Source organism: Mesoplodon densirostris, chromosome 3 (assembly GCF_025265405.1).
Source record: "Mesoplodon densirostris isolate mMesDen1 chromosome 3, mMesDen1 primary haplotype, whole genome shotgun sequence".
In the NCBI taxonomy this organism is placed as follows: Eukaryota; Metazoa; Chordata; class Mammalia; order Artiodactyla; family Ziphiidae; genus Mesoplodon; species Mesoplodon densirostris.
Genome location: NC_082663.1, coordinates 60,405,215 through 60,419,142, shown reverse-complemented (window position 1 = coordinate 60,419,142; position 13,928 = coordinate 60,405,215). Strand labels below are relative to the sequence as shown.

General features: G+C 36.7%; 2 protein-coding genes across 3 annotated transcripts in view; one reads left to right on the top strand and one right to left on the bottom strand.

Annotated features, from left to right (window-relative positions):
- Positions 1 to 13,928, top strand: part of GFM2 (GTP dependent ribosome recycling factor mitochondrial 2) — a 48,786-nt gene that overhangs the window by 21,344 nt on the left and 13,514 nt on the right. Inside the window, exons 9-17 of one of the 2 annotated variants that reach the window (XM_060093045.1) lie at positions 274 to 334; positions 609 to 788; positions 2,345 to 2,425; positions 3,742 to 3,890; positions 5,577 to 5,717; positions 5,801 to 5,900; positions 6,848 to 7,037; positions 8,936 to 9,012; positions 10,064 to 10,202. In XM_060093045.1, coding sequence (XP_059949028.1) covers positions 274 to 334; positions 609 to 788; positions 2,345 to 2,425; positions 3,742 to 3,890; positions 5,577 to 5,717; positions 5,801 to 5,900; positions 6,848 to 7,037; positions 8,936 to 9,012; positions 10,064 to 10,202 — 1,118 coding nt within the window. The remainder of the gene's footprint in view (positions 1 to 273; positions 335 to 608; positions 789 to 2,344; positions 2,426 to 3,741; positions 3,891 to 5,576; positions 5,718 to 5,800; positions 5,901 to 6,847; positions 7,038 to 8,935; positions 9,013 to 10,063; positions 10,203 to 13,928) is intronic. The other variant, XM_060093046.1, reaches the window with a different exon arrangement.
- HEXB (hexosaminidase subunit beta) overlaps positions 6,704 to 13,928 on the bottom strand; it is a 61,772-nt gene continuing 54,547 nt past the window's right edge. Inside the window, exon 14 of the mRNA XM_060093050.1 lies at positions 6,704 to 6,893. Coding sequence (XP_059949033.1) covers positions 6,890 to 6,893 — 4 coding nt within the window. The 3' untranslated portion in view covers positions 6,704 to 6,889. The remainder of the gene's footprint in view (positions 6,894 to 13,928) is intronic.

The window sequence follows — 13,928 nt, the reverse complement described above, 5'->3', positions numbered from 1 at the left end:
ATGTGTGACCTTGATCAAGTCACTTAACCTCAAACTTTAGTTAAATGAAGAAGCTCACAATAATAATAATACCCTAAATACGTGTGTGGCAGAATTATGGTAGATACTCAATCACTATTATCTGAAATTAATGTTAAAAGATTACAAGATGTTGTCCTGTGGAAAACTGTTAAATGGTAAACGTTAGGAACAATTCAGGGTTATAATTTGAGAGTACATTCTTAAATCCTGTTTTAAGTATCTTAACATTTTAAATGATTTTACTTTCTACAGTTTTAACTATGCTGTTGAAAGCATCAGAGAGAAGTTGAAGGCAAAGCCTTTGCTTTTACAGGTTGGTTGATTAGTATTTGGTTTATTAATATAAACAGATCCTTCTCAGTTTCCTCATCAGCATATCTTATTGTAGCATATTATATACATTTTTGAAGCTATCGCAAATCCTTTTGGAAGAAGTTAGGATATGAATAAAAATAGGTATAGATTATGGCAATAATGATAAGAGACATTTGGGGGGGAGTGGGGAGAGATAAATTCTGTCACCAGTGCAGTTCTAATTGAGTTCTAAGGATCATTTAATAAAATGTTAATCTCACTCTGACTTACAGTTACCAATTGGTGAAGGCAAAACTTTCAAAGGAGTGGTGGATGTAGTAAGTAAAGAAAAACTTCTTTGGAATCCCAATTCAGATGATGGAAAAGACTTTGAGAGAAAACCCCTCTTGGAAATGAGTGATCCTGAATTGCTGAAGGAGATAACGGAAGCAAGGAATGCCTTAATTGAACAAGTAAAATAAATACTTTGAGCTTAAAATTGTGTAAATATTTAGAAACTTTAAAAAATACTCATTGTGAAATTTCATCTAAAATTACATATGGAATATGTAAAGTATAATACAGTGCACACCCGTGTAACCACCACCCAGCTTAAGAAATAGAATATGAGCAATACTCTTGAATCTCCCTGTGCTACTCCCTGCTCTTCTCTCTCCCTTCCACTAATCATCTACCCCAGCCATCACCACTGTCTTGATTGCAGTGTTTATCTTTCATTTGCTTTACTTTATAGTTTACAGATATATGAAGTATTTAGAGTCCTCAACTTTATAGAGACAGGAAGTAGAATGGTAGTTACCAGGAGCTGTGGGGAGGGGAGAAGGAGGAAGGGTTGCTTCATGGGTACAGAGTTGTAGTTTTGTGACATGAAGAAGTTCTAGAGATTAGTTTTACAACAGTGTGGAATATACTTACCACTTCCTAACTATTCACTTAGAAATGGTTAAGGAGGTACTTTTATGTTTGTTATATTTTATCAAAGTTAAAAATTTTTTTTTCAATTAGAGAATAAGATTAGTGTGGGCTAGAATCGACTTCCTGTGTTCTAAAGGTGAACAGCGATGAAAACAATGCTTATTATATACTTACTATATGTTCTGGAAGCATAATTGGAATTGGTTATTTAAACTTCACAGTAGCACCATAGGATAAGTACTAGTATTATCTCCATGAGTAACCAAGACAAAGAGAGGTGATGTAACTTGACCAAAGTTTTTTTGAACAAGTTTGTAAGTAGTGGAGCCGTTTCCAGACAGTTTGATTCCAGAAGCTATGCTTAACCATCATATTTGCTGCTTTTTGGAAAGATGGTTGGGTACATTTCTGCTATAGGTAGCTGTTAAAAATATGTTTTTCTCACCAAGTTTGAATGTTTTGCTCCCTTTTACTATTATAAACTTTTGAAACTCTTTTGTCAATTTTATTGTCCGTTGAATTCTCCTGTCATATAAGCAGATGATTATGAAATGAACATGAATTAGATAATTACATTTTTATTATTGAAATTATACCACTTACCCCCTCAACTTAAATTTATTCCCTCAGTGAAGGATTATAAACAAGTTCAGTCATTTTACTTTGTCTTGGAGATCTGGTGAACATTCAAAATATTAGAGGATTACCAAATGAAACTTCTTTTTATGAACTAAGACCCCCCCCCCAAATCTATTTAAAAACAGCAATTCATTGTATATATTATCAATGGTTATCAGCTGTGGATTTTTTTTATTTCTTTTGAGCACTCTGAGTAGGTAGCACACTTTATTGAGGTGCTCTGTCTGGATCTGGCTTCCCATGAGTTTAGGAAACTCATGAGAGCGTATCTTCAATTTTCAATCTCCTTTCCTTTGAAAGAAAAACTCTTTCTCTTTAGAAGATGTGAAGAGTTCCTTGGCCTGGATAAGTTAGAAGCTGTCTTGAAATATTTGGGTAATGAATACTTACAGTGTATAGACTTAATAGTTGTGATGATGAATGCAAGTTACAGAACTAAAGCCTTTCTTTACAGGTTGCAGATTTGGATGATGAATTTGCTGACTTGGTTTTAGGAGAATTTAGTGAGAATTTTGATTTACTACCAGCTGAAAAGGTAAATTTTATTATTCATTTACTTTGACCAAGTTTTACTAATTGGATGTGGTTTGATTACTCTATTGTAGGTGGGTTTTTTTTCAACTTTGCATATCATTAGAAAATGCGGACTTAAAAATTAGTAGAACGCTGTTAAAAATTAGAAGACATTGTTCATTTACTGCAGCCTTTTCCCTTCATTGTGATCATTTCACTAAGTAGTATTAGGGAAATCACAGAATTTTTTTTTTGATCTACTGCTCTTTCGGACTACTGTAATGGTCATTTTTCTCAGAACATTTTTTCTGAATCTGTTTTAATTGTTAGTGGAAACTTATTCCAGGTCTTCCCCTTTTTTGGTTTTCTTTTTAAATATATTAAACCAGAGAATAGGCCAGTAAAATACTGGTAGTATTTGAATTATGACAGATTTATTCAAGGCATTTTTTATTTTTTCTGCCAGGAACCTTCCCCCATGAAAAGTGTTTTTAAGTGGTAGTGTTTTCAGTGGGCTCCAAGATGAGCCCAGCAAATTCACTTGGTTATTTTTCATGAAAAGAAGTAAAGAAAAACACAAGATCTGTAGATTAATTTTGAGCCATTTGAAGTTAGAGGTGGAAAAAATTACTTCTTTTCTTTTGAATGAAATGCTGTAAGTTTGAATTTTTTTCTTGTTTAGTATTCGAATGCTTAAATGTGATGTTTATTGTGCCCTGTAGTCACATAACATGGTTTCTGTTTTCAAAGAGCTTACAATCTAAAATTAAATTGACCCACCGTTTCTCTTATCAATAGCTTGCAAGCACACCTAAGCTTTTCTTGGTTTTTGAGGTCTTTTAAAAATTGTTTCTACTTTGATACCTCATTTTCCTTTGGATTTTATTTAATGTGGATTTAATTTATTTGAAGAAATTGTAACTCATTTATATTTCTAATTTCTAACCAATTCCTCTAGTAGACTATCGAGGTTAAATCACAAGTATATTAATACACTTATTCAAGAAATATTTTTATGCATCTACTTTATTTTAAGCACTTTTCCAGTTTCTTGTGATTTACAGTATCTTTAGGGGACTTACTATAATGCTTATATAGATTTTACATTCTAGTGACTGGGGGGACAGATAATAAAGTAATAAATATATATCTAAGATACCAGGTAGTGATTTATGTTATTTACAATGAAAAATAAAGAAGAATGAGGCCATAAAGAATGATGGAAGTGTGCTGAGGAGTGATATTTTACATGGTTGGTTAGGGAAGGCATCTAATTCTGGGATATTTTGGTCGAGACCAGAATACTACACATAAAACATTTATATCTCTGCTTTACAGCTACAAGCTGCGGTACACAGAGTAACACTGGCTCAGACAGCAGTGCCTGTGCTTTGTGGAAGTGCCCTGAAAAACAAAGGGGTCCAGCCCTTGTTAGATGCTATTACTATGTACTTGCCTTCACCTGAAGAACGCAACTATGAATTTCTGTAAGTATGCAAGTGCATAGATTAAAATCGTATAGCCTTGAAAAGACAGGTAGACAGATAGGTCATGTTTCACAGAGAGTAGTTGAATCACAGTTTTTGAATAACATTGGTGAAGAATATTATTCTAAATAATATAATATAGGGCTTCCCTGGTGGCGCAGTGGTTGAGAGTCCGCCTGCCGATGCAGGGGACATGGGTTCGTGCCCCGGTCCGGGAAGATCCCACATGTTGCCGAGCGGCTGGGTCCGTGAGCCATGGCCGCTGAGCCTGCGCGTCCGGAGCCTGTGCCCCGTCACGGGAGAGGCCACAACAGTGAGAGGCCTGCGTACCGCAAAAAAAATAAAAATAAAAATAAAAATAATAATATAATATAGAGCCATAGTAATTTTTACTTGAAAGGGATATTTGTCATCATCTCTTGTAACCTGCTGTGTTTACAGATGGAGCTAAATAAGAATTTATGGCTTTTTTGCTGTGTAAAAGTATAAGTTTTGACCCTGCCATCTTAGTTAAAAAAAAAAAACAAAGTAGTATACTGTAGGTGTTTGATAAACATTCTATAGATACATTTATATTTATTCTGGATTTCAAGATTTTTCATAATGTTTTGTGACTGTAAGGAAAGGTCCATTGTTTTATTCCTCTTGTCACTAACAGCTTTGTCCTTCGTAATAAATCCTCTAAAATCTGAGTGAGTTTTGTGCCAAATGGCAGACAGAGGTGAACTTTGATCCTGTTAACTAGGACCTGAGTCACTTTTCATATCTCTCAACTGGAGAGGCATTATGGTGATGTGATGATGAGCATAGACTGTGTACTGCCTGGATTTAAATCTCCGATCTTCCAAGTTGCTTTAACCTCTCATCTATAAGATGCAGAGAATAGGACTTATCTCATAGGATTGTTACAAGAATCAAATGAGCTAATATTTATAAAGCACATAAAACAGTGCCTAGTGTATGATCAACTCTCTATATAAGGATTTGTTAAATAAAATTAAAATTTGGAGGGAACAGGAATAAGATCAGAGAAATTCAATAATAGAAGTGTCTAACCTACTTTGAATCATGGACTCCTTTGAAACTAATGAAAATATGGAGAAATATTTCCATATTTCCTCAGAAAAATGTACCTATGTGCAAAGTTTGGCAATTTGAGAGGGATTCAAACTTTCTGAAACCTAGTAATGAACCCCAATTTAAGGACATCATTCTGTAAGTGTTCGCTGTGTAAACAAGTTCAAGTTTATAGTGTAGATTTATATGGCTGTGCAGCTGAAGACAAGTGGGAGGAGAGAGTGAAAGCAGTAATTGGAAAGTACCTATTTGTTTACCCTGTATGGGGTTTTAAGAAGTGGTATGATGTTCCTAGGTATATTTTTTGGGGAGGGAAATCTAGGCAAGAATTATTTGCTAATAGAGGTAATATTTGGAAGAGAATCCGTTGTTTTTGGTTTTGAGGAATTAATGGTAAGATCTCCAGTGAATAATTTAGTCCGGTGGAGGAAGAGAGGTACATAATACATTATTTAATTGGCCTTGGTAGCTAAACTAGAAGATATGAGGAATCTTTGGAGGACATCAGGGTTAGGCTTATGCAGTGATTCTGATCTGATCTGATCTGTATAGATATATAGGAAGTACATTTTAAAGTGGCTTTTCTGGAACTTCTCCTTAATTTTATAGGCAGTGGTATAAGGGTGACTTATGTGCCCTGGCATTTAAAGTTCTCCATGACAAGCAGCGAGGCCCACTGGTATTTTTGCGCATTTACTCAGGCATGATAAAACGCCAATTGGCCATCCATAATATTAATGGAAACTGCACGTAAGTAGAAGCCTAGGTTATTTTCTAAAACTTCACTCATTTCTTTAAATATACTTTTACTAATATAAATCATGGTTTTACAGGGAGAGAATAAGTCGTCTGCTTTTGCCATTTGCTGACCAGCATGTAGAAATCCCTTCACTGACTGCTGGTAACATTGCTTTGACTGTTGGGCTTAAACACGTAAGTGACCAAATCGTTTCTCTAGGAAATAACAGCTTAAATGTTTAATTAAAAGTAGGTATTTTGTAATAGCAAAAGCCCATAGACAATCCAAAAGCTATCAGTAGTGGAATAATGAATATTGTAGTATATTCATCAACGTGGTTGAATCTCAAACATTTAATAGAAAGAAAAGTAAATTACAGAAGACTATGAACAGTATGGATTGTATTCATATAAAGTTCAAATGCAAGTAAAATAAATACACTATGGATATATACTTATGTATTAAGTTTATGTAAAATAATGTTATTTGCATTGTTTTTTTCCTATCTTGATTATTGCAGACAATTAAATCTAACTTTATAACTGATCAGGTTAAAAAGTGAAGATATTTTGCCAATGAAGGCTCTGTAAGAGCAAGGATTTTTGTCTCTTTCGTTCTTTTGTCTCTTGTTCAAAGATAAATTTGTTTTACCAAATGAGTTTTAAATGTATTTTTTGTATGTATGAATGTTTTATTGTTAGAATTTATTACAGCAATATTTTGGACAGAATTCTTCTACAACTTAAATTAGCTTTACCGGGCCTCCCTGGTGGCGCAGTGGTTGAGAGTCCTCCTGCCGATGCGGGGGATACAGGTTCGTGCCCCGGTCTGGGAGGATCCCATATGCCGCGGAGCGGCTGGGCCCGTGAGCCATGGCCGCTGAGCCTGCGTGTCCGGAGCCTGTGCTCCGCAACGGGAGAGGCCACAACAGTGAGAGGCCTGCATACCGAAAAAAAAAAAAAAAAAATTAGCTTTACCAATGCAGAGTTATGATGAGCTTAATGAATTTGTCTCTCTTTTTTAAGTTCTGATGAAGAGGAAGTGCTACCTTAAAATTTTTCTTTGGTTTTCGTGGTCCTTGGTGGAAGCTGAGTGCTTGCCAATAGCCTGTTTTGTCCCAAGGCATCTTCTTTGCTCGCAGACTGCCACTGGGGACACCATTGTCTCATCCAAGTCCAGCGCATTAGCTGCATGTCGTCGAGCAGAAAGGGAGGGAGAAAAGAAGCACAGACAAAACAATGAAGCAGAGAGGCTTTTGTTGGCTGGGGTGGAGATTCCAGAACCTGTTTTCTTCTGTACCATAGAACCTCCATCAGTGGCTAAGCAGCCAGGTACATATAATCTTGGTGCATCAATTAATTAGTGCTCTGATAACTTAGATAAAATAGTTACATTTTAACCTCAGAAGGTTTCTTATGTCACTGAGTTCAATTTTATGAGCATTTATTGGTAAGTATTTCTTATGATTGGTCTAGTTTTTTAATTTGTTTTGATTTTTACAAACTCTTTTCATTTTTTTTCTTTCAGCTTTGCCATTTTTCTCTTACCATATTCTTCCTTATTCTTGTTCTTGTGGTGCTATCTATGGGATTCTAAGTAATGACCTCAGGACTGCCCTTCCAGTATATTAGATTAGATGGTAACCAATTCATAACCGATTCAGTTTCCCATCACCATTTATAAAAATCAACTTTTCCTTGTTTTCTGGCTTAACTTTTAGAACTCAGTGAAGATATTTATATACTATGTTTAATGTCATTTGACCTTTTTGAGTGATAAATAGTTTGTTCTTTAGCATATTGGCTTAGAATACTTCAGTGGCTTCTCATTACTTATAGCAGAAACCCAAACTCCTTAGTCAGTATATAGTAAACCTCATGGTTCCAGCTGTAACATTTCTTGTTAAATTTGGTTACATAGAGCATAAAACCCCCAAATAGCAGTTGCTTTAATGACAAAAGTTCACTTCTTTCTCTTGTAAAATATGCCTTGAATTGGTAGCCCAGGGGTTCAAGGATGACTCCACACGTCATCAGGCACCCAAGCTCCAGTCTTTCCATCCCGCTTCTTAAAATTTCCTTATAGCTACATTTAAAGAAAGTTAAAATGGCAAAATTAATTTAGTAATATATTTTACTTAACTCAGTATATCAAAATATTATCATTTCAACATAATCAATATAAAAATTATTGAGATACTTTACTTTCTTTTTTCTTTTCCATGTGAAATATTTGAAACCTGGTATGAATTTTACACTTACAGCTAACGTTAATTCAGACTAGTAATATCTTGTACAGATGGGTTGTGGCTACCATTTGGACAGTGCAGCTCTAAAGAGGGAGCATGTGCATATCAGTTAATTGATTGTATCAAAGTATCTCTTTACTTTAGATGGCATATTTAATGCAAATAACATACAGTTGACCCTTGAACAACAGGGGGGTTGGGGCCCCAGCCCTCCACACAGTTGAAAATCCCAGTATAACTTACAGTCAGCCCTCCCTATGCTTGGGTCCTCCGATTCTGCATCCGCGTGTAAGCAGACCTGCATCAGACTGATGTTGTGCAAGGGTCAGCTGTATTCTTACTTCCTCCTTGGTGTGATAATTCATCATAGAGTAATCACATTAGTATCTCTTTATTCATGATGTAATTTAGATTCCTTTTGCCAGTTTCTTATTGTATGTGTTTCTAAAGTCTTTTTTGCCAGTTCCTTAACCTTTGCAGAACATAATCAGATGATGTTACTGTCCCATTTAAACCCTTCAGTGGCTTCCCAGTGCACATCCAAACTCTTCACCATGGCCTTCAATACCTTACATGGTGTGCTCCCTGTCACACATCTCCCGCCTCATCTGATGCTACTCTTCCTTTTGTCCACCAATATCCAGCTACAGTAGCCTTCTTGTTTCTCCAATAGAAGCCATTCCTTGCACAGCCATTTCCTCTACCTGGAATTCTTTTTCTTTAGGATTCTACTTGCGATGTCATTCTTTTTGGTTTGTGTCTTTATCTGAATCATCCTGGACAGGTCTTCCCAGGTCACTCAATCTCAAGTAACCTCCCATCACTATCTCATCACCTTGTTTTATTCTCTACAGAACATTTCTGGCTGTTTGAAATTTTCTTTTTCAAAATTTGCTTGTTCATCTGTTTTCCCACTAGAATGTATAGTACCTTATCAAAAAAAATGAAACATAAAGATAACAGTTACTGTTTATCCTCTAGATTTGGATCATGCATTGAAATGCCTTCAGCGTGAAGATCCCAGTTTGAAAGTGAAGCTAGATCCTGACTCTGGACAAGTATGCATATTATTATTTAATCCCAAGAATCTTTCAATAAAAACATTTGTGTGTGTGAGAGAGAGTGTTTAAGTGCATATATCCAAAACATTGATTGGTCTATGCCCCTGAAAGAAAAAGCCTTCTTTTTTGGTTCTCTCATAATATAAATTTCTGATTATATTTTGACTGTCAAGCTAAATTCTCCTAATTCCTCAGTATGATTATACCTTACTTATATAAACTACTTTCCAACATTTCTACCTTCCAGAAGATAGCCTTTTCTGAAATTTTGAAATAAGGTTCAACCCCAAGACAAAACCTTGAGCCTCTTATGCTAAAACTTATAGAAGCAGCTTTCTAAAGGAAGGATGCATAGGTATACTTTTAATGATGATAACACACCTAAAATGGGTGAGAAGGAATAACCACTGTTGCTTTCTAAAAACAAAAACATGTTTTGATTGGTTTTGATGCAAATTTGACTGTTCTAACAAGGACCCAAAATAACATTGGTTCAAAGAAGATAAAAGTTTCTCTGTCACGTAAAGTTCCAAGCTACTTTGGAAGTTTCAGCTGCCCACAAGACTGTAAGGTGCCCAGGATGGTTGGAAATAGCCATGTGGTTGGGAGTGTTTGGGGGAGGGATTATTCCCCCCATTCACAAGATGTTGCCCTCGTTCACATGTCAAGATGGTTGTCTATATCTTCATTAAGAGAAGGGCTTTATTTACCCTTAAAGACGTAACCCAGAAGTTACCAACATCATTTATGCTTATATTTCACTGGCCAGAACTTACCTTTGTGGTTGGGAAGTATAGTTCTAATTAGATACCACTTACCCAACTGATAATTCAGCTATCAAAGAATAAGAGATTGGCCTAGTGATTCACTCTTAATTGATTTATTATTTCAATCAGAAAAGTTAAAGGCAGTGTTTTGATGTAAGAGCCAAAAAAAATTACAGAAGAAATTCATTTTGAAAAATAAAATATATTGATATACCTTTATTAGTATTTTGTGATAAACTTAATTTTTTCCTTGATCTTTGTTTTCTTCCTCTTTTAACCAGACTATCCTTTGTGGAATGGGGGAGTTACATATTGAGATAATTCATGACCGAATCAAGAGGGAATATGGACTGGAAACCTATCTAGGGCCCCTCCAGGTGGCATACCGAGAGACCATCCTAAATTCAGTTCGTGCCACAGGTAAAAAATACAACATTTCGAATTCACAACATTTAGAATTCGCTGGTTCTGTTGCTCTCTTTTTCTCCATGACCTGTTTTCTGAATCTCTTAGTTTAGTTGCATAAGGCAGGGTTCATAGTCACTAGTGTCTTCCATCAGTGGGGACAGGTTTTATGTGTGTGTGTTTTCTTGTTTTTTAGCATTTGTTTGTTTTAGACACAGCTCTATTTCATTACAACTCATTTATTACATATATTGGCTGAGCCACTCATCAAGCAAATGTGCAGTGGGATCAGCCATTGAAGTAGACAGCTCATCCCAGTCCTCACTACCAGAAGGAGTATAACAATTTGAAGTTGGTGTGTCAGTTTTACTCCCTAAATTGAGTGGAAATGGGGGGTGGGGAAGGTAGAATTAGATGAAGGTAGTCAAAGGGTACAAACTTCCAGTTATAAGATAAATATGTACTAGTGATATGATATATGACATGATAAAGATGATTAATACTGCTGTACGTTATAAATGGAAGTTAAGAGAGTAAATCCTAAGAGTTCTCATCACAAAGAAAAAATTTTTTTTCTATTTCTTTAATGTTGTGTCTATATGAGATGATGGATGTTCACTAAACTTTCTGTGGTAATCATTTCATGATCTGTGTAACTTAAATCATGTTGTATACCTTAAACTCCTGCAGTGCTGTATGTCAATTATATCTCAATAAAATAAGACATAAAATTTTAAAATTTAAAAAGAAAAAACAGGGCTTCCCTGGTGGTGCAGTGGTTGAAAGTCCGCCTGCCAATGCAGGGGACACGAGTTCGTGCCCTGGTCCGGGAAGATCCCACATGCCACTGAACGACTGGGCCCGTGAGCCATGGCCGCTGAGCCTGCGTGTCTGGAGTCTGTGCTCCACAATGGGAGAGGCCACAACAGTGAGAGGCCCACGTACTGCAAAAAAAAAAACCAAACAAACAAAAATAGAGTGGAAAATAATTTCCACTATTTAATAAGTATGGTAATCCTGTGCTGATGGTATTCTTAAGAAAGTGCACTTTTTATATTTCTGTCCCAAAATGTAAGAATTCATGATTTTTCTACATGTGATAATTTCAATTTGGTTCCCTTAAACAAAAGAACATGACAATCATTCCTGTCCCCCCCGCAAGGAGAAAACATGGGCAGGTTTGTGAAAAAATACAGAAGAGGTATCTTTAGGATAACTAGGAACTTTTAAGCAACTCAGTGATTTGTAAAAAGGCCAGGTGGTTATTTTTCATTGAAACTTGAAAAATTAAGCAGGATATAGGGGCAAATGACATGATGATTTCTCTTTCTGGACTTTATATCTGGAAAACCCAAAAATTCTGGGAAAATATAAATAACATCTTTTAAATTGATGTCTGAGATGGTTAGAATGTAATGGAAATTTCCAGAGGCCAAAAAGGAAACCAGAGCAGGAATCTTGGAAAATAAGCCAGCACCTAAGCCACTAGCTACCCTGGAGAAATCTGTGGTCATGTCTAACCTAGAACTTGAGGGCCACATCCTCATGGAAGTAATGAGGAAAATCTTCTCCATAAAAGAAGAGGACAGGGCTTCCCTGGTGGCGCAGTGGTTGAGAATCTGCCTGCTAATGCAGGGGACACGGGTTCAAGCCCTGGTCTGGGAGGATCCCACATGCCACGGAGCAACTGGGCCCATGAGCCACAACTACTGAGCCTGCGCGTCTGGAGCCTGTGCTCTGCAACAAGAGAGGCTGTGATAGTGAGAGGCCTGTGCACCGCAATGAAGAGTGGCCCCCGCTTGCCACAACTAGAGAAAGCCCTTGCACAGAAACGAAGACCCAACACAGCAATAATTAATTAATTAATTAACTCCTACCCCCAACATCTAAAAAAAAAGAAGAGGACAAGGAAACTTGTCTAACTGACTGGGGGGCAAAAAGGAAAAATTTCTGAGAATTTGTAACTGTAGGCTTCTGATAGCATTTTCAGCCTAAATTCATAGAACCAGTGTGACCTGAAAAACTCCAAACAGTAGAATTTAGTGTAAAGTGCTCATGGATTGGTAATATACCAAGGAACCTGGAGAAAACAAATGTAGGGCTTCTTTAGATAAATGTATCCTCAATCCAGGCCTCAAAGAAAATCCCACAAAGGAATATGAACTCACAATTTAAAAAAACTTTTTTAAATAAATTTACCTATGTATTTATTTATTTATTTTTGGCTCTGTTGGGTCTTCGTTGCTGCACGCGGGCTTTCTCTAGTTGCGGCGAGTGGGGGCTACTCTTCGTTGTGGTGCGCGGGCTTCTCATTGCTGTGGCTTCTCTTTGTTGCAGAGCACGGGCTCTAGGTGCATGAGCTTCAGTAGTTGTGGCATGCGGGCTCAGTAGTTGTGGCTCGAGTGCTCAGTAGTTGTGGCACACGGGCATAGTTGCTCCGCAGCATGTGGGATCTTCCCTGACCAGGGCTCGAACCCGTGTCCCCTGCATTGGCAAGCGGATTCTTAACCACTGTGCCACCCGGGAAGCCCCCCCCCCCAAAAAAAAATTTTTTTTAATCATAAAACCTTGAGCAAAGGCACAGGGAGCAAAAAAGGCAGCAGAAACAATAAACATCACAGGCAGACCAGCAAAGGCTTCTGATACTAGAATTATCATATGCTGAGTATAAAATAAGTATTATTTTTGAAGAAATAAGAAAGGGGATAGAAAGTATTAGTAAGAAATAGGAGACTATCAAAAATAAGCAAGCAACAGGACATCATGTTTTCTGAGAAAGAAAGGAAATGCTCAAAAAAATGATGGGGATGCGTCATAAGGACACAGGAACCAACCCGAAGAGGCTCCACTGGCTAAATCTGGGTTGATTTGAACTCCAAAATAATTACGAACAATAATCACAGACCACTGAGAAAAAGTTGGAATTCATGAGTCCATACTGATGATAGATCAACCAGAAGAAGAGACTCTTCTTCCTTACACTGAAGTGCCAAATGCTGACTGTTAGATGTTGAGGAGGAGGGCTGGAATAAGAAATCGTCATCTGTAATATGGTGAATGCTTAATATTGAGTACGTTGTTGAGCAGCATATTTGCGTGGTCTCCAAGCGTCTCGCTCTAGATTGCTTATTAGTTACAAGGTGAAAACTAGTAACCAGATGCTGCAGCAATCAGACCACACCCTGACTGGACAGTCAGATCACTAATGATCACATCACTGATGAGGAGCAGATTACATTTGTGTACATCTAGAAAATTATCAAAATGTACAGACATTAAAGAAGACCTAAGTTAAATGGAAAACCATACTATTCATAGATAAGAAGACTAAATATCATGAAGATACCAGTTCTACCCAAAGAAGTGTATCAGACATTAATACTTATTATAAAGCCATAGTCATTATGACACAAATCAAGCTAAGAATAGACAAATATACCAGTGGAACAAACCAGAAAGCCTAGAAACAGACTCATATCTATGTGGAAATTGGATTTACATCAGTGATATTGCAGCTCAGTGAGAAAGGGTGGACTGATATTCAATAAAGGGGCCTGGGATAATTATTCATATGGAAAAAGGTTTAGATTCCCACCTCATACTGTATACAAAAGTCAATTCCAGGTGAATTTAAAAGCCTAAATATGAAAGAAGAGTTGGAAATCTCCCTTTGAGCACAAAAGAATAAAGAGAATAAATGCTAATATATGCAAAAAAGAAAAAAAAGCAAGAAAACCCCAA